Genomic DNA, 18,512 nt, shown 5'->3' with positions numbered 1-18,512 from the left:
ATTTTCTTTTTTCAAATTTGGCAACTGCTAATAATAAATACTGCATAACTTCAGATGGAGTTTTATTTTTTTTTTTTTTTTTAAGAATTAATTTCCTGATTTTTAATAATTTTTAAAGATATATGGTTGCGTAAGTTTCCAAGCAACCAATTCAAACAATCAGATTTCATTTCCACTGTCCATGATACTTTAAAGATTATAAGACCCATGAAGATATATGTATCTTTTCCGCCTCAATTCAGCCCCCCAGATTACGTCTTTCCAACATATGTAAATATCAATTAACCATGAATTGATTTAACAATTAGCATGGACAGGGTATGTAGTTACTGCCCCCGTAGTATTATTATTATTTTATATTTTTGTTCTCCTTTTTTTTCTTTCTTTCGTATATTAGCGAATTTAAACGATGCTATATGTGTGTGTTTTTTCACCTGATTTACCCCACGCAAACCATTTGGTTTTAGGTGAATCATATTGATTTTTGTATGTAAATTGTTGAGAATGCTAAATAAATATACCAATATGTTTTGATAACATCAAAATAGGGTGATATGATCAAAGGAGATCTATGCCCCTTGATTTTTTACGCATAGGAATCCGTATTTGCGCCAAATTTTTGTATTTTCCAAAGGATTTGAAAATTCTTTTGGTTTGAGAGGAACCCAAACTAAACTTTTTAGGTCATTAGGATTAAGAGAGAACAGTAGAAGAAACGCAAAGTTTAATCTCAACACACGTCAATACTTATTCAAACATCAAACGTCAATACTCAACATACGTCAATACTTAGTCAAACGTCAAACGTCAATACTCAACACACCTCAATACTCAGTCAAACGTCAATACTCAGCACACGTCAATATTTAGTCAAACGTCAATGCTCAACAAGCGTCAATACTTGGTCAAACGTCAAAAGTCAATACTTAGTCAAATGGCAATACTCAAAAAACGTCAATACTTAGTCAAGCGTCAATATTCAACAAACGTAAATACTTAGTAAAATGTCAATACTCAACACACGTCAATACTTAGTCAAACGTCAATACTCAACACACGTCAATACTTTGTCAATCGTCAAACGTCAATACTCAACACACGTCAATACTTAGTCAAACGTCAAACGTCAATACTCAGTCAAATGTCAATACTTTGTCAAACGTCAATACTCAACAAACGTCAATACTTAGTCAAACGTCAATACTCAAGAAACGTCAATACTTAGTCAAACGTCAATACTCAACAATCGTCAATACTTGGTCAAACGTCAAACGTAATTACTTAGTCAAACGGCAATACTCAACAAACGTCAATAATTAGTCAAGCGTCAATATTCAACAAACATCAATACTTAGTCAAACGTCAAACGTCAATACTTAGTAAAATGTCAATACTCAACACACGTCAATACTTAGTCAAACGTCAATACTCAACAAACGTCAATACTTAGTCAAACGTCAAACGTCAATACTCAACACACGTCAATACTTAGTCAAACGTCAAACGTGAATACTCAACAAATGTCAATACTTAGTCAAACGTCAATACTCAACACACGTCAATACTTAGTCAAACGTCAAATGTCAATACTTAGTCAAACGTCAATGCTTAGTCAAACGTCAAACTTCAATACTCAACAAACGTCATTACTTGGTCTATCGTCAAATGTCAATACTCAACAAATGTCAATACTTAGTCAAACGTCAATACTCAACAAACGTCAATACTTAGTAAAACTTCAAACGTCAATAATCAACACACGTCAATACTTAGTCAAACGTCAATACTTAGTCAAACGTCAATACTCAAAAAACGTATCCTATTAATTCCTCTTTATCCACACTTCAATAAAATGAAGAGCTTAAGAGCTTACTACAAGAGCTTTGGCTTTTTCCATATCCCAATTTTGTGTTGTGCGGAGAAGACTTGGTGCTGCAAGAGTGACTCTAGTTAAGAAGACGTCGTTCCTGTGACCCACTTTGTTGTGTTGTAAGGATAAATCAAAGGTCTGGTCATCCTGTAAGCCAGCAAATGCAAAAATGTAATTTTCCGGAGTGGCTAAAATGGAGAAAAGTTTCAATTAATGCAATTTTTTACGCATTATGTATACCATGCGATTGTGGCAAATATTATATAGGTAGAACACACCAGAATTTAGAAAAGCGCATACAACAGCATAAAGATGATATAGTCAAAGCTCTAAATTCTAATATTTCCACTGTTTCATCTGATTCTGCATTAGGCAGCCATATTTTTGAAAATCCTAACCATAATATACTTTTTGATGAATCCGCCCTTATTAGCAATGACCTAGGCATAAAGCAGGTAGTCCGAGAATCAACTGAAATCAGACTTAAGATTAATAATAATATTTCCTTAAATAGGGACTTGGGGGAATATACACTAAATGCTCTATGCACAAATTTGATTAAAAATGATCTTACAAAATATTTAAAAAAACCGATAGACATTAACACATAACCAGTCACAAAAAGACCTTTGAGGTTATCTGCCAAAAAGGCTGGATTAGCAATAAGAACGTGTTTTTAATTTATTTTTCTTTCATCTCATTGAATCGCCTTGTTTTACCTTACTTTTTATCAGTCCTGGTTGAACTTCGCTGAAGTAAGGATGCTAGGACTGCTTTGAAAAAATTTTACTTTTTGGTTTTATTGGTCGCATGTTGTTGTGAGTCTTTTTTCTTTCATATATTTTTGTCTTGCTGAGGACGGCCCTTGGACATAGGGCCGAAATATTCATTCAAATTATCTCCACTGTCTTGCAAAAAGATTTACCTATTGTTCTTCGTACTTTTGTTGTTTCTTTTTTTTTGTCTGGTAGATACGGTTAGTATGCATAAATTGGGCCTACCTTGGCTATGCTGTTGGGTGTTGGGTCTTTTTACTTTATGTTCTGAGGTCATGCAAGTAGCATAGGTTTTTGTAGGTCATATAAAACCCCTGGGGGTTAGTCCGTATAGAAGGATTGAAGGCCAAAACTGTCAACATGGCTGGTGAGGGCCGTTGACAGTCTATTCGCTTATCTTCCACTTTTTTTTATAGTTTGCGCTCCTGCCCTCTCAAATTCTGGTTGCCAAAAACTACAAGTTAGCTACACAAATAACAACCTGCATGTGTTTCAACACATCTAGAAGGAGCAGGGTCAGCCCCTTCCCTCTAGATTAAAAAAGCGGTATTTACCACCCCCCCCCTGTTTTAGGTCCCTTTGTTCAATTTTATTCTATTTGTTTTTAATTTTTTTAATCTTCATCAATATTTGAAGATTATCTTCCAAACGTCAATATTTGACGTTCCACAGTATTGACATGTGTTTCCACAGTGTTGAAACACATGCAGGTTGTTAGATGTGTAGCTAACTTGCAGTTTTTGGCAACCAGAATTTGAGAGGGCAGGAGCGCAAACTATAAAAAAAAGTGGAAGATAAGCTTCCACAGTATTGACAGTATTGACGATTATCTTCCACAGTATTGACGTTTGACGTTTGACCAAGTATTGACGATTGTTGAGTATTGACGTTTGACTAAGTATTGACGTGTCTTGAGTATTGACGTTTGTTAAGTATTGACGTTTGACTAAGTATTGACGTTTGACGTTTGACTAAGTATTGACGTGTGTTGAGTATTGACGTTTGACGATTGACCAAGTATTGACGTTTGTTGAGTATTGACGTTTGACTAAGTATTGACGTGTGTTGAGTATTGACATTTTACTAAGTATTGACGTTTGTTGAATATTGACGCTTGACTAAGTATTGACGTTTTTTGAGTATTGCCATTTGACTAAGTATTGACTTTTGACGTTTGACCAAGTATTGACGCTTGTTGAGCATTGACGTTTGACTAAATATTGACGTGTTGGAAGCTTATCTTCCACTTTTTTTTATAGTTTGCGCTCCTGCCCTCTCAAATTCTGGTTGCCAAAAACTACAAGTTAGCTACACATCTAACAACCTGCATGTGTTTCAACACATCTAGAAGGAGCAGGGTCAGCCCCTTCCCTCTAGATTAAAAAAGCGGTATTTACCCCCCCCCCTGTTTTAGGTCCCTTTGTTCAATTTTATTCTATTTGTTTTTAATTTTTTTAATCTTCATCCTCCCCCCCTTACCATCCATATTTTCGGGAATTAAGGCCATTGTTTACTTTTGTGTCTTTTTTCTTGAAGTTCTGTAACCATGCCATAGTTCATCGTCATTCAAATAGCCTAAGGTATTCATAAAGAAAAAATTTATTTTCTTTTCAGAATATTTTTGTACTATTAAAATGTTTACTATTGTTTTTTTCTCATTTTATTATACACTATGTATGTAAGTTTTTACTCGACATACACACTCTAATCCACTTATGTTGGTAAAATATTCAAAGTATGTCAAAAAGAGAAAAAAAATTGAGCGACTAAAAATAAATAAAATAGAAATCAGTTGACAGAGTGACAAGTTCCACTACCACTGCAAATTTAACTGCTTCCGTATGATTTATGACAGTCTGATTGATTTATGTTATGGTTTTGGTAATGTTGATTTATAAACCACTGTTTTTTTTTAATAACTTGTGGCTTGAAAAGACACAAATCGTTATCATTTATCCTTCAAACAAGAAAAAGATGACTCAAAGATTACAATTCAGGTTGGTTATTCGAGAATTGTTGTAAACAGAGGTAAATATAATCGTAATGCTTTATGCAAATTATATTCTGTGTTTTGTGATCATTCGGTTCTATGTCTTTCCGGATTTATCCTCAGCTAAATAAAATCATATTTTCTCTTTGCGGATTCAGTATTTCCGGTACTGTAAATTTCTTCTTTTTCTCCTTCCATGGTACCGTTATAGAAAAATTCTGTCAAAATTCGGATTGAATTATGTATTTAGTAAAGTTGCCGTGCTAAGTAGTAAACTTTCCGATTGTATTTATAATACTATAATTGTATTATAAATGTATTATTTATAATACTGACACACGTCAATACTTATGTGCTTTTTTTATGATAAATTTTTTTTTTTTAATATTTTCAATACAAATTTTCAATAAAAAATTTTTATTGAAAAAAAATTAAATTTATCCTTTCCATTGTCTTGAAAGTATATATTTTTCATGGTTAGTGATTTTCTTCTTTCTTTTTTTATATATATTAATCCGATATTTAAATTTTTTATTAGTGGGTTATAAATAAGATAACAATAATAATATTCAATCGATATCATTCAATATAATTTTATTATTATTATTGTTATATTGTTATCATTTACCGTTATTATTTCTAACATGATTGCATTCTATTTTAGATTTAGAAACTATTTTTATTGTTTAATTTCAAATCTAAGATTTTCTGGAACAAAAAAAGGTAATAACAATTATTATTTACTTTCTCAATACTTGCAGCCCATTTTAGACCTGAAGCATACTATTACAAGGGGGCAACTTCAGAGGAGGAAAAATAAAGCTCTGGCCTGGTTCATCAAACATCAAGATTCTTTTTATTTGTTAATTTTTTTTCTGTTTTTTTTTTATATTTGAATTCGGCATTTTTTAAAACTATGCTTGTGATAGTTGTCTTTAAATAAAAGTTCAGTTGATTTTTTGGACTTAATGTCAGTCAGATAAATATTTACAAAATTCCTTATTTGCTAGCATTTCTTCCTTGGTGCGAATTTTTAAACCTAAATCAGCTATTGGTTTTTCAGTGATATTTTAGATAAAAAAAAGAAGATAAGTTAGAATCCAAAATAGAAAACATTTAGTAAAAAAAAAGTAAATAATTCAACATTCAGGTAAAAATAAAAAATAAAGATTTATTCCTGTTTGTGAGACAATGCCATCATCAAGAGTGAAATATTCGAGATAAGGAAGAGACGTGGCCGGGATTGCATAATCGGCAGTAAGTAAGTAAGGATGACGGCACTAGACCCTTAAGGTCCAAACTGGCGGTGCTAATCTCCTTTTCTTGGCCTTGTAGCCTGGCAGTGAAATGAGGCCAGCAATCCTCTGCTTTCGAACACCCTTCCTACTTACCTTCCCTAGATTTCTCCAGGTATCCATTTAGAGCTGGGTCGATTCTGGCTGAGCTTAAAGAGTCACTGTAACAGAGTCGCATAATCAGCAGTAGGAGGGAGAAAAACCCAAGGAGCTGAGGAAACGAAAAAGCATATGATCTGAGTCTAGGTTTTGCATGAATTCTAGCAAGGGTATATCCGGTTTTTTTAGGAAGGGGGATTTTTCTTCAGAGCATGGGTGTGGGGTATCCAAAGAAACTTAAAAAACGCATCAAAATTTGTTTATATGCCTTTTTTATGTTTTTATGAGCCATACAAGATTTTGAGAGGGGGGATTGGCGTCAAACCCCGACCCCCCCCCGGATATGACCTTGAATCCTTGGGTACATTCAAGAATAGGCATTGGAAAGAGAGAAATAGTTTTTAACTGAGTTTTCATTTCATTTGAGCTTTTAAGATCCCCCAACAAGCGATTTTTCTCACTATATCTGACAGAGATTCCATCTCTTAGATTGATTGCCAAAAAAACAGTGTGGCTGTATCGAGTCTTATTCAGTCGACGAGTTCCGAAGGCAGTTGAAAGACCAATGTTTAAGGGTTTATGAAAAGGGTGGGGGAGGAGTTTCTGTTGTTTTTTGTTTTTTTCGTTCTTTTGTTTTTTTCATCTATTAAATTAAAAAATTGCTCCATTTTGGTTCGACGGATTGAAGATGGGAGGTCCCAAATGGTTGGTTTGTTTTTTGTTGTTGTTTCTTTTTGTTTTTGGGTGGTTGATTGTCATCACTCTGCACAACTTAGTATATATTTAGGCTTAGTGGGGTGATTATTTGACTTAACACGATTTGCTTCTGGTTTTGTTCTATCTACTGTTTATGAATAGGTCCCTTTCATACCACACAAAAAGAAAACTTCCTAGTTGGATAAATCGTGTCATTATACGAGGTAAATTTTTTAGCTTTATCACTAAGGTAATTAATCTTTGGCATTTTTCACCTTTCCTCTCGTTTTTTTTGCTCCTTTACAGATTTCCATTCACTTTGCAAATACCCGTTGTTATGTGAAGTTGTCAGTAAAATACGAATCTTCTGATAGAGGGGTATTGGTACCACCCATACACAAACAATCGTCCATGAGGCAAAAACGCATCCAACAGTAAAGGGGATAAAAAACACCTGTGAGATTACAGTTAGGGTTATCTTAAGAAGAAGCCTATTCCCTTAATCCCAATTGAGGTAATAAAATTTGGAGCTTACCATTATTATAAATCTGAGTCTGGAGTCTTTGGTATGGTGATATCTCAAAGGAGTAGATCGTCGGCGCAAGTCCAAGGACTGCTGTAGAAGCTTCAAGAGTATATCTAGGATCCTGAACAGAGCCAATATTGTTCCACTGAGCACCTAATCCCATTTGCCTCTCCGGTCTACCAACCTACAATTCATAAAAAAAATAAACATGGTATAACCCTTGTAAGTAAATCCAAAATTGTGGTAGGGGGTAGCTGGATAGAATTTTGGTTCGAATTTCTTTTTCTGGACAGGTTATAAACAGCATGGTGTTTCCCAAAGACAACTACACCTTCAACGGAAAGCTATACATTTTTAAGCTGTTGGCTTCCTTTAAATCATATCTTCATAGCTTTTTGTTACCCACGTTTCTTTTCTAAAATTTGGCATTGTCTGCTACCAAAAGTTGCATAGCTACATACATATGGAGGTCTTTTTCATTGAAAACTGAGTTCCAAATTTTCTCTAATATTCTTAGATATATAGGGCCGTGTAACTTTCCGCATAACCAACTTAAGCAATCAGATTTACTTTCCACTGTCCTTGGTACAACAGAGCAAAAAGGGTACTCTTCGTGCAACAGGGGTAAATAGAGGGCATCACTTCTGTGGTCTAATTCTTTTTTTTCCGTATTTTGCTTTTCTGTTATTTTCTTCTTCTTATATATCGCAAGAACTGGGAGTCCAAAGTCAGACTAGAGAAAAAAATATACGAGGAAAGCATGTCACGAGACTAAACCATTTACTAATCCCCAGCATATTGCAACCTGAGAGAGAAATTGAGAATTATTGCACAAAAATATACTAAAAAAAACGAGATTGAAGGTTTAGGAATCAATAGTCCAAAAAAATAACAGGTTGATTTTTTCTCTGGCAGATAATGATAGTGGAAACAAACAAGGAGGGTAGAATAATTTCCCCCACAGGGTAAATTCACTCTCAGGGAAATTGCTGAGGTATCGACTGGGATAAAACTGTATTTTCTGTTGCTTAGCAGCAGACGGCCGCAAAGAACAGAAATTTGAAAGAACAGAAAGAATTATATTAGGTTTTTGAAGATTTCCTAAAGTTTGGTTCCTTACACATTAGGCTTTTCTCTCAAGTCGCGATATGCACAGACTAAAATTTATAATTTAACTTAAAAATGGATTCACAATGTATTCATCATACAATTTTAGATAAATGACAATATTTATAAACTATTCCTTTTTGTTATTTGTCAGATTCACGATTACCAATCTGCTGTTTTTACCCGTCGACTTTGGGATGATAAATATTCTGCATATTTTACTGTTGTTTTTTTTTACATAATTTTACTGATCGTTCACTCCGCAAGTATGCAACTAGAGGGGCGAATAACTTTACTGATTTTACTGTTGAGTATCAAGACGCTACACGTTCAAGTTTCAGAATTAGGTATGTCACATAAATGAGGGTGTTTCTTACTCAACAGTCTGCTTGATGCTGGATAGATTGCTTCAATTTATCGATAAATTTTGTATAACATACATTCGATTTACCTTGAAAGCAAAGGATTTTTCCGTGATCTCATATTTGGTTAGAAGAACATTTTCGTTGTTACCGTCTTTCAAAGTGATGAACGTGGTTCCCAATCGTCCAGCTGGTGTTACTGTCTTGTATCCATCCACCTTCCACGATAAATCTTTACCCTTAAGTAAATAAAATCACACGTTGGTTAAACTGGTTCAAGAGAAATCCAACTCGTTCAATTCAAGAATAATTAAAAACTAGAGAAAGAAAAAAAAAACTTAAATAATTTTTAAGGCCAGATTCGAAAATGACACCAAAAATAGGCGAATTATATGGAAAAAGGAAAAGCTACAGAAAAGGCTACAGGAAAATCTACAAGAAAAGCCACAAAAGAAACATGTTTTTCTACTCCCCACTCCCTACATACGTGTATTTTTTTATGGTGGCCAAAATTTAAGCCGAGGGAAAGGGGGGATCGCAAGCATTTTCTGGTAAGAGAAAGAGTGTTCACCTATACATCTTATTTATGCCCTTTGAATCCGGACGGGATGGGGTGGACTAACGTTAATACAATATGAATTTAATAATATTCTGAGACATAGCACCAAATTTAGCATAGTTGTAATGAACAATGTTTAGCTGGGCCAAATTACTCAGTACATAGTCTTATAAATGAGTTGACAGTCGCAAAATTCCATAAGTAATTCATCGCTGAATATCCATTTTTATTTACTGCCAATCCTCTGCATAATAGTCGTTAAACTTGCAAGTTTTCTAATTTGGACCTATAAATACTTCTCAGAAAAGATAGCTTGGACTAAAAAAAATAAAATAAAAATAAATAACCTGAATTTAGCCCAATCAAAATTGAGAGACAAGGACTGTTTGTGGAGCATAAAACTCAAAGATGAGTAAAATTCATTCCATACATACAGATGCCATGATGGGAGATTTGGGCCCCTGCCTCCCCCTTAATTACAAGATGTTTTCTAGTTTTCTTATAATTGCTCACAATTTCTATGTAATTCAGCTATTATTGGTGTTTTCCTTTGAAATAGTGCCCACCTCCCTACCAAACAAATTCTCAAATATACGCTTACGGTTCAGAACGGGAATAATATTTTTGAAGATTTTAGTAGAGCTATTTTGTCCTTAGCATTAAAAAATTTAAGATCACTTCTCCCTTTTTAAGTTAAAAGATAAATAAGAACGGTCCCAAGGATAGATAATATTTTCTTTAGCTATAATTCTCAGGTTTTAATAAGAATGCCAACGGAACTTAAAAAAAGGAGTTTTTCAGGAATAAAATTATCTACCCAATACGAGGCGATTTTCTACACTAACATTGATTTTTACTTTCGAGATTATTAACACGCAGCAGAGAAATAGACGGATGGATAGTTTTATTTTGGCCAGAAGCTCCATTAGCCATGGCTACAAGAACAAATAAATAACAAACAATGAACAACCATAAAGGGCCAGGGTCCCAAGCCCCCCCTCCCCACTGCGTACACTCCTGCCTTAAATAGTCCAATATAAAAAGTCATTCATTATTTAGAGCCCTTTCTCATGACCAAAAGGAGAACCATGAACCGCCCTAGTTGACTCAATGAGAGTATCGAAATTTAAAATGTTGTAGAAGGTGAATATAAAACAGATGGCTTTTCTGAAATGACTACATGAAAATAAATTCACTGATAATTTAGGACAGTAATCCCTACTGTCAAAATATTCGTAAAATTATAAAATTATAATAGCAAATAACAACAGCAAATAAATAATATTAATAACAAATAGATTAATAAAAACTAATAAACAAATGAAAACAAAAATCCTAGCTGGATAAAAATCCGAAAAAGTCCATTTCTGCATTTCAATTATTCTAGGTGGTAGTTGAAAGAATCACACAGGGGAGAGGTCTTATCGCCTTTTCACTAAAAAAAAATCAACTGAAAATTTATGACACTAATTACTAGTATATATCAAAATAATTGAAACTTATATTTATCAATACAACTACTACTGCTAGTTCTAATCCCAACAATCACTGCAGCATCAAGCTACCTGAGGCCAACACAGCTGTAAACGCTCCTCCTCCCCGTCAATTTGTTTAAAGCGTCACTCTTTAACCCTTCCCATTAAGTCTCAGTTCCTTTAAATACTCCCTTATGACCCATTCCTACCTCACTACAAGTTTCTATCAAGAAGTCTATCAACTCCTTAGTAAAATGACTTGCAGAAACTATATAAGCTATAGCAATAATTTTGGTGGATAAGGGTAAGGTCATAATGAAACATCCATTCTCCCCTCTTAAGTGAATTCGAGAATGCAAATAAACAAATTGTAGAATAAATAATTCCTGACAGAGAATATATGACAAAGCACAATAAAAATATGCAAAAAAGTAAAATAAATAGTTCAAAAAGTAAAATGCAAAAAAGTAAAATAAATAAAATAATAGTTCATCTAATTTTTGTTGTTATTCATTTTATTCACTTTTATTATTTGGTCTTATTTTATTGACGATACTTTACAGTTCCACTTGATTGGTTCTTCTTCAGTAAAAAGAACGAAAAGCTTACAGGATTATTTGAAGTAAAATCTCTGTTTCTCTGTGGCAACCTGCCTTTCTTTTGACCCCAGATTGCTGTTCAAAAAGAACAATTTTTAGGCGTTTGTCATCCTTCACCCGTAAAACGTGACATAAAAATCTTAACCTTTCTTTCATTATAGCCCTAGAAAGTGCGATCGGACCCCATTTTTTCGTAGAACTTTGTTTGATATGGTCAAAAGATTAAATAAGACTATCCTTAGACAGGTCCTGGGGAAAAAATTATGAATATTTGTCAATTTTTTTATGATATATATACAAATTTATTATTACTCTACATATCATTAATAAACTGAGAATAAATAGATAAAAAATATACAAAAAAAAGAATATCAGATTCAATCATAGATAAAATAGAAACAAAAGTAAAACGAAATAGTAGGGTGGTGTGATGCCTCAGACAGCTTAAGGAAATAATCCACTAACGAGTTTTATATAATTTTGGAAATTTTAAGGATAATGTGGTGGGGCCCTAAGGACATAAAAAAATGAGTTCAATGCTTCTGCTATCCCTGAATATCCCTGAAAATGAGTTCAATGCTTCTGCTATCCCTGAATGTTTCGGGGTATCTTGAAATTTCCCCGAGAACTGACGTTCTCAAAATACGCCAATGTTAACACAAAATTTCTGATTTTTGGGGGACATAATTAGGGAAATTAGGGGAATTTTGATGGGTTAAACGTCAAAACATTTGGTGGTAGTGAAAGTATGGCATGAACTAACCTGCGACTGCAAAGTGAGGTCATAAGTATAGTTTACTCCTTGTTTTATGTTATCTCTGTAGATATTTCCTTCAAGAACCCATCTTTTGTGAAGAGTACTCAAAACGTCCATATCAACCTTCCCATGGTATAAACGATTCTTTCCATTACAATGTACCTCGCCAATAACGTCAAAGTCCTGAAAAATACTTCATTAATGATTCCAATCATTATTTGTGACAATTGCTAAATTTGTGACTGTTTAATCATGAATAGAGACAGGTAAAATTACTATAAACTAGCGGCACAGAAGTCATAGAAACTATAGACACAGAAAACAGAGGGAAAAACACAGAAAAACTTGTAAAAAATTGAGACACAGAAAAACACAAGACACGAAAAGACACAGAAAACATAAAAATACAGAAATAATTGTACAAAATTGAAACCCAAAAACTGGTCGTTACCCTCTACTGGCTTAAAATGAAACATGCCTATGCCCCTTATGTACATGTAATTCATAAAAATGTAAAAATGTAAAGAATACGGCATTGGATAGTCCCAACCGGCGGTGCTGATCTCCGTTCCTTTGCCCTTCAGCCAGGAAGTGCAATGGGGGTTGGGGGCCAACCATCCTATGCTTTCGCATACCCTTCCTGTTTACCTTCCCCAGGTACCCATTTAAAGCTGGGTCGACTCTGGCTGAGCCTACAGAGTCACGCCACTGACCCCCGTCCCAAACCAAATAATTGTACATTGGGATTCAAACCCTCATCCTCTCGGACAAAGAATCCTAAATCCAGCGCACCACTCTACTCGGCTAGGACGCAATTCATACGTTGATTGGATAAAGAAAAATCAGGTTGAAAACCAATCAAGGAATGAAATTAAAATATCTTCAAATCAGGATACCTTGCAGAAAACTGATGGCCAAAACTATATTATTAATTATAGAAAATATTAAATATATATTAAATATAGGTTGAAAATTTCAAAATTCTGGGAGTTATTGAAACTTATTTTTCGGGGAGAGGAAAGAATTCCCTTTCATCAATATCTCTTGTGTGCAGAAGCTTCCTAGGTTGATTGGATGAGCAATCAGGTTAAAAAGTTAATAAAATTAATGTAAGAAATATACCATCAAAGCAGAAAGAATTTCGGACACCTTTTTCCTAAGAGTCCTCAAGTTTTCCTAGAGTCCTTGAAATCAAGTTCTTGTAGAGGCAGGGATTCTGTCTTATCTATTTTACAAGTGTCTAAGCAAGTCATAATTTAATTGTACAGACAACCGATAAGCTAATCTAATGAAAATATTAACAAATCGGGATAGCTTGCAATAGAGGTATGGACCTAGTGTCTAAAAACCTAATATCATGTCTATATTTCTCAAGTTCTCCCAGAGTCACTGAAGTAGTTTTTAGCGTGTGTGTGGGGGGGGGGGGATGGGGGACACCTTTTAGCTACAATAGGAGTATGAGACTAGATGGCTAAAATTTTATTATTAGGTACATATTTCTCAAGTATTCCTAAAGTCCTTGAAATAATATTTTTGTGGGGAGGGTGGGGGGGGGGGGGGGATTCTCTTATCTATGTCCCTAGTGTAAGCAAGACATAGGTTGATAAACAGAAAATCAAGCAGGACAGCCAATAAATTATTCAAATGAAAATGTTTCCAAATCGGGATGACTTCCAATACAGGTACGGACCTGGTGACCAAAAACGTAAAGTTAGGTTTATATTTCTCAAAGTCGTTTCCCAGAGTCGTTGAAATAATGATTAGTGTGTATGTGGGGAGGGGGGATTTCTCTTATCTTTGTCCCTAATGCATAGGCAAGACAATGGTTGATTAGACGAAAAATCAAGCAGGACAATTAATAATTATTCAAATGAAAATGTTTCCAAATCAGGATGACTTGCAATACAGGCACGGACCCAGTGACCAAAAACGTAACATTAGGTCTATATTTCTAAAAGTAATTTCCCAGAGTCCTTGAAATAGTTTTTAGTGGGTATGTGGGGAAGGAGGGGGGAGTCCTTTACGTACAACCTCTTTGTGCAGGAAAAATCAATGGTTGATTTGTAAACGATCAAATTGGAAAACAATTACAAAAAAAGTACCTTCATAGCAGGATGCCTTATGGATACCTTCCAGTTGTAGCCATCCATATCATCTAGCTTATTAGGTTCTGATGAAAAATACACTGACAGTTTCCTATCCGGCTTCGATTTTTTATCAAGCCAGATTGAACAGATCAACTTCTGCTTCACTGAACTGCTGAATACCCGAGACTTGGATTCACGAACAACATTGGCGGCCATCACACGTCTTGATGTGTACAATTCAACACCCTTTTCGGATTCTGATTCATAAACCTAGAATGTATTGACATTTTTCAAGAAAAAAAAATATTATATTGGAGGCAATAAGGTAATGCATAAGGTAATGCAGCCACCACTGGACGTCTTGATGTAATCCATTGTCATTCTTGCATAGACCAGGAAGGGATTTATATTTAGAATAAAAAAAAAAAGATTACATTGGCTGCCACTGTGTGCCATCACTGTGACATTCAAGGTCCTTACACGTTTCGATAAGTACAATTCAATACAATTTTCGGAGCATAATCCATAGATTTGGAATGGATTAACACTTTTTAAAGAAAAAAAAATATGAGTTGTAAACTTACCACGCGTAGTGTCCTGATTTCATAATAATTTACTAATCTTGTCATAAACTCATTAGCTCGAAAAGCTACTCTGTCAAACCGATTAGGTTCTATTGCTACAAGTGCATAGAAAAACATTCTTTGTTATGCAAGGACTTATGCAGGGGCGGCGGGGGGTTGACGTCAGGCCCAATTACTTACCTAATTTACTGAACATCACTCTCTATATTTACATTCCTGGTATAAAAAAATATTCCCGTAAATTTTTCTTTGTGTGTTAAAGCTTTAATAATTCCTTCAATATAAGTTAGTTTTAGAAAGAAAATAGCAGTATATTTGTAAAAATAGAACGGTTTTCAACAAGATAACTTTTTAAATTTCTACTTCAAACAAGTATTACGGGAGGTAAGTCTCCTCCTCCCTTCTGTCTCAAGTACACAGACGGTGCAATGAATCGTTCTACATTAAAAAAAACAGTTATACGAGTGTTATCTGACCTTATTGGTCAGATATCAGCGAAAAAATATATTTCGTCGCAACAGAAAGAAAAGTCAATACAATGCATGTAAGAGGACGCAAAAAATGGATTGTACGAACCCAGAGACAATGAAATAATGGAATTTACTTATGAAATTACCTTAAATCCAATAAGTTTGCTTGCTTCTTTATTAAAATAGTATTCAACAGCATTTTCGAAAACATCTCCATCCTTAAATCTCACTTGAAGCCCAGAAGTTGCATCCTTTCTATTTTCCTTTCTCTTTACCGTCATGCCAAATTCGAAGTTCTCGTTTCTCTTATCTAAAAAAAGAATCGTAAAAAGCTATTTTTACCCTTTTTTACCCTCCTCCTCTCCTCTCATTGGTTCCAATGTCTTTACAATCCGAAACTAATAGCTTTATTTGTGCACCACTTAAAAAAATGATATTTGAAACCCCAACATTATCAATTAATACTGAAGTTTAAGCAGTTTTTAACTTAGCAGATTTAGGTTTGGGGTATTCTACAATCAATTACCATTATCAAAAAATTCGAGTCGTAATTCAGGGTAGTCTCCCATCATAAAGCACACTCTCCACAGTGGGACTAAATTACAATAAGTTCAACAAAATATATTTGTTCACTCCAACATCCCTTTGTTTACCATAAATTCCCTCCTTCCCAAAATACAAAATTCCCATTACCCGAAATGAATAACCTGATCTTCCCATAATTTTACACAAAATTTTACTTAACAATTACACAAGGTTTTTTATTTTCATATTTAAACATTTAATTCAATTATTTAACACAACCCTTTCTAACTACTCACTTAATTTTATTTATCTGGATTTTATATATTTATTTTTCTTTTTTTTATGAGCTATTAGGATCACGCTCAAAGCTTACACTCTAGGGACTTGTCATAATTCTTGTGCCATGTGTCACATATCTAACTTATCTTAGAGGTTCTTTTATTATACAAATAGTAGATGGACTTGAACCAATTCATTCTCAAAAAGTAAGACCAAGGGTTGCCTTTTATTTTCATAATATTATGTTATTTTTAAAACAGTGTCATTAAAAATTTGTCTTCTCAGTTGAAGAAATAGACTATAGGGTATTTTAGAGAATAGAATAAATCTCCATGGCCACTTAGACATTGCAGTTTCTGGTACTGGAAGTTGAGTAATAATTCAGAAAATGAAAAGGAAGTTGTATAGCCACTAAGCCACAGTAATGTTTGGTGCAAATAGTAAAAGTTCCAAGGACAGTTATAATGACATCTAATTGGTTCCATGAAAAGTTATCCAAGCACATATATCTTGAAAAAAAAAAATAAATCGGGAATTAGCTTTTTAATGAAGAAACCTCTATATGCAGTTATGTAGCTTTTAGTAGTAGTGGGCGCTACGCTTAGAAAAGAAACATGGGTGGAAAATCAGCAATAAAAGCTAAAACATATTGCACAATCATCGGAAGAAGGTGTAGCTTTTCTTTTTAGTTGTAGTTGTCTTTGGGTATCACCAGATTATGAATGCTTGAATTGTTACAGATGTGAAGTGTTAGCAAACTTCATTAATTAGTTTTTTCTATTTATTTTAACAGTTCAGCGTGGCAACACTGAAAAAAATATGGTACTGCCTGGAAAACTTCATAATTTCGAAACTACCGAAAAAAAACCTTACAAGACCGTGGTTTTCATAAATGAAGACCTGGGATGGATACAAGGGGCAAAAGATGCTTTTATTTTGATGTCTTTAGTACAATAGCAATAATTTCGACAAAAAAGTGAAGTTCCCTGGCCACTCAATCACTGCACTGTCTGGCACCAACTAAGTAATATTCTAGGTAACAGTATCAGGTTCTATAGTAACCCCACCACTGCAGTTTCTAGTCCCAACGGAGATCATAGACGGCTGAAAAGAACCATAATGAGTAGACCTCCTTGATTATTTTTTTCGTTGATTTGTGTATATCGTCGGGATCTTTGTTCATAATATCAGGCCCATGATGAAAATGTTTCTATGCTTATTCAAGAGATACTTAGCAATATAAAAACGTCTAAGACTAAAATAAATGTTTCTATGGTTATTCAAGAGATACTTAGCAATATAAAAACGTCTAAAACTAAAATAAATGTTTCTATGGTTATTCAAGAGATACTTAGCAATATAAAAACGTCTAAAACTAAAATAAATGTTTCTATGGTTATTCCAGAGATACTTAGCAATATAAAAACGTCTAAAACTAAAGTAAATGTTTCTATGGTTATTCCAGATATACTTATCAATATAAAAACGTCTAAAACTAAAGTAAATGTTTCTATGGTTATTCAAGAAATAACTAACAATATAAAATCGTCTAAAGTAAAACGTCTAAATGTTTCTATGCTTATTCAAGAAATACTTAGTAATACAACGTCTAAAGTGAAACATCTAAACATCTATGCTTATTCAAGAAAGACTTAGCAATATAAAAACGTCTAAAACTAAAATAAATGTTTCTATGGTTATTCAAGAGATACTTAGCAATATAAAAACGTCTAAGACTAAAATAAATGTTTCTATGGTTATTCAAGAGATACTTAGCAATATAAAAACGTCTAAAACTAAAATAAATGTTTCTATGGTTATTCAAGAGATACTTAGCAATATAAAAACGTCTAAAACTAAAATAAATGTTTCTATGGTTATTCAAGAGATACTTAGCAATATAAAAACGTCTAAAACTAAATTAAACGTTTCTATGGTTATTCAAGAGATACTTAGCAATATAAAAACGTCTAAAACTAAAATAAATGTTTCTATGGTTATTCAAGAAATAACTAACAATATAAAAGCGTCTAAAGTAAAACGTCTAAATGTTTATATGCTTATTCAAGAAATACTTAGTAATACAACGTCTAAAGTGAAACATCTAAACATCTATGCTTATTCAAGAAAGACTTAGCAATATAAAAACGTCTAAAACTAAAATAAATGTTTCTATGGTTATTCAAGAGATACTTAGCAATATAAAAACGTCTAAGACTAAAATAAATGTTTCTATGGTTATTCAAGAGATACTTAGCAATATAAAAACGTCTAAAACTAAAATAAATGTTTCTATGGTTATTCCAGAGATACTTAGCAATATAAAAACGTCTAAAACTAAAATAAACGTTTCTATGGTTATTCAAGAGATACTTAGCAATATAAAAACGTCTAAAACTAAAATAAATGTTTCTATGGTTATTCAAGAAATAACTAACAATATAAAAGCGTCTAAA

At 33.5% G+C, this 18,512-nt stretch overlaps 1 protein-coding gene across 1 annotated transcript in view; it reads right to left on the bottom strand.

Annotated features, from left to right (window-relative positions):
• Positions 1 to 18,512, bottom strand: part of apolpp (retinoid- and fatty-acid binding glycoprotein apolipophorin) — a 149,538-nt gene that overhangs the window by 31,340 nt on the left and 99,686 nt on the right. The window contains exons 27-32 of the mRNA XM_089096953.1: positions 15,399 to 15,562; positions 14,214 to 14,468; positions 12,118 to 12,294; positions 8,811 to 8,960; positions 7,262 to 7,436; positions 1,874 to 2,058 (exon numbers count right to left, since the gene is read on the bottom strand). Coding sequence (XP_088953079.1) covers positions 1,874 to 2,058; positions 7,262 to 7,436; positions 8,811 to 8,960; positions 12,118 to 12,294; positions 14,214 to 14,468; positions 15,399 to 15,562 — 1,106 coding nt within the window. The remainder of the gene's footprint in view (positions 1 to 1,873; positions 2,059 to 7,261; positions 7,437 to 8,810; positions 8,961 to 12,117; positions 12,295 to 14,213; positions 14,469 to 15,398; positions 15,563 to 18,512) is intronic.

The sequence above is a fragment of the Artemia sp. Qi Xiang Cuo genome, chromosome 11, assembly GCF_049724085.1.
Source record: "Artemia sp. Qi Xiang Cuo chromosome 11, ASM4972408v1, whole genome shotgun sequence".
NCBI lineage: Eukaryota > Metazoa > Arthropoda > Branchiopoda > Anostraca > Artemiidae > Artemia > Artemia sp. Qi Xiang Cuo.
This window is presented reverse-complemented; position numbering and strand designations above follow the sequence as displayed.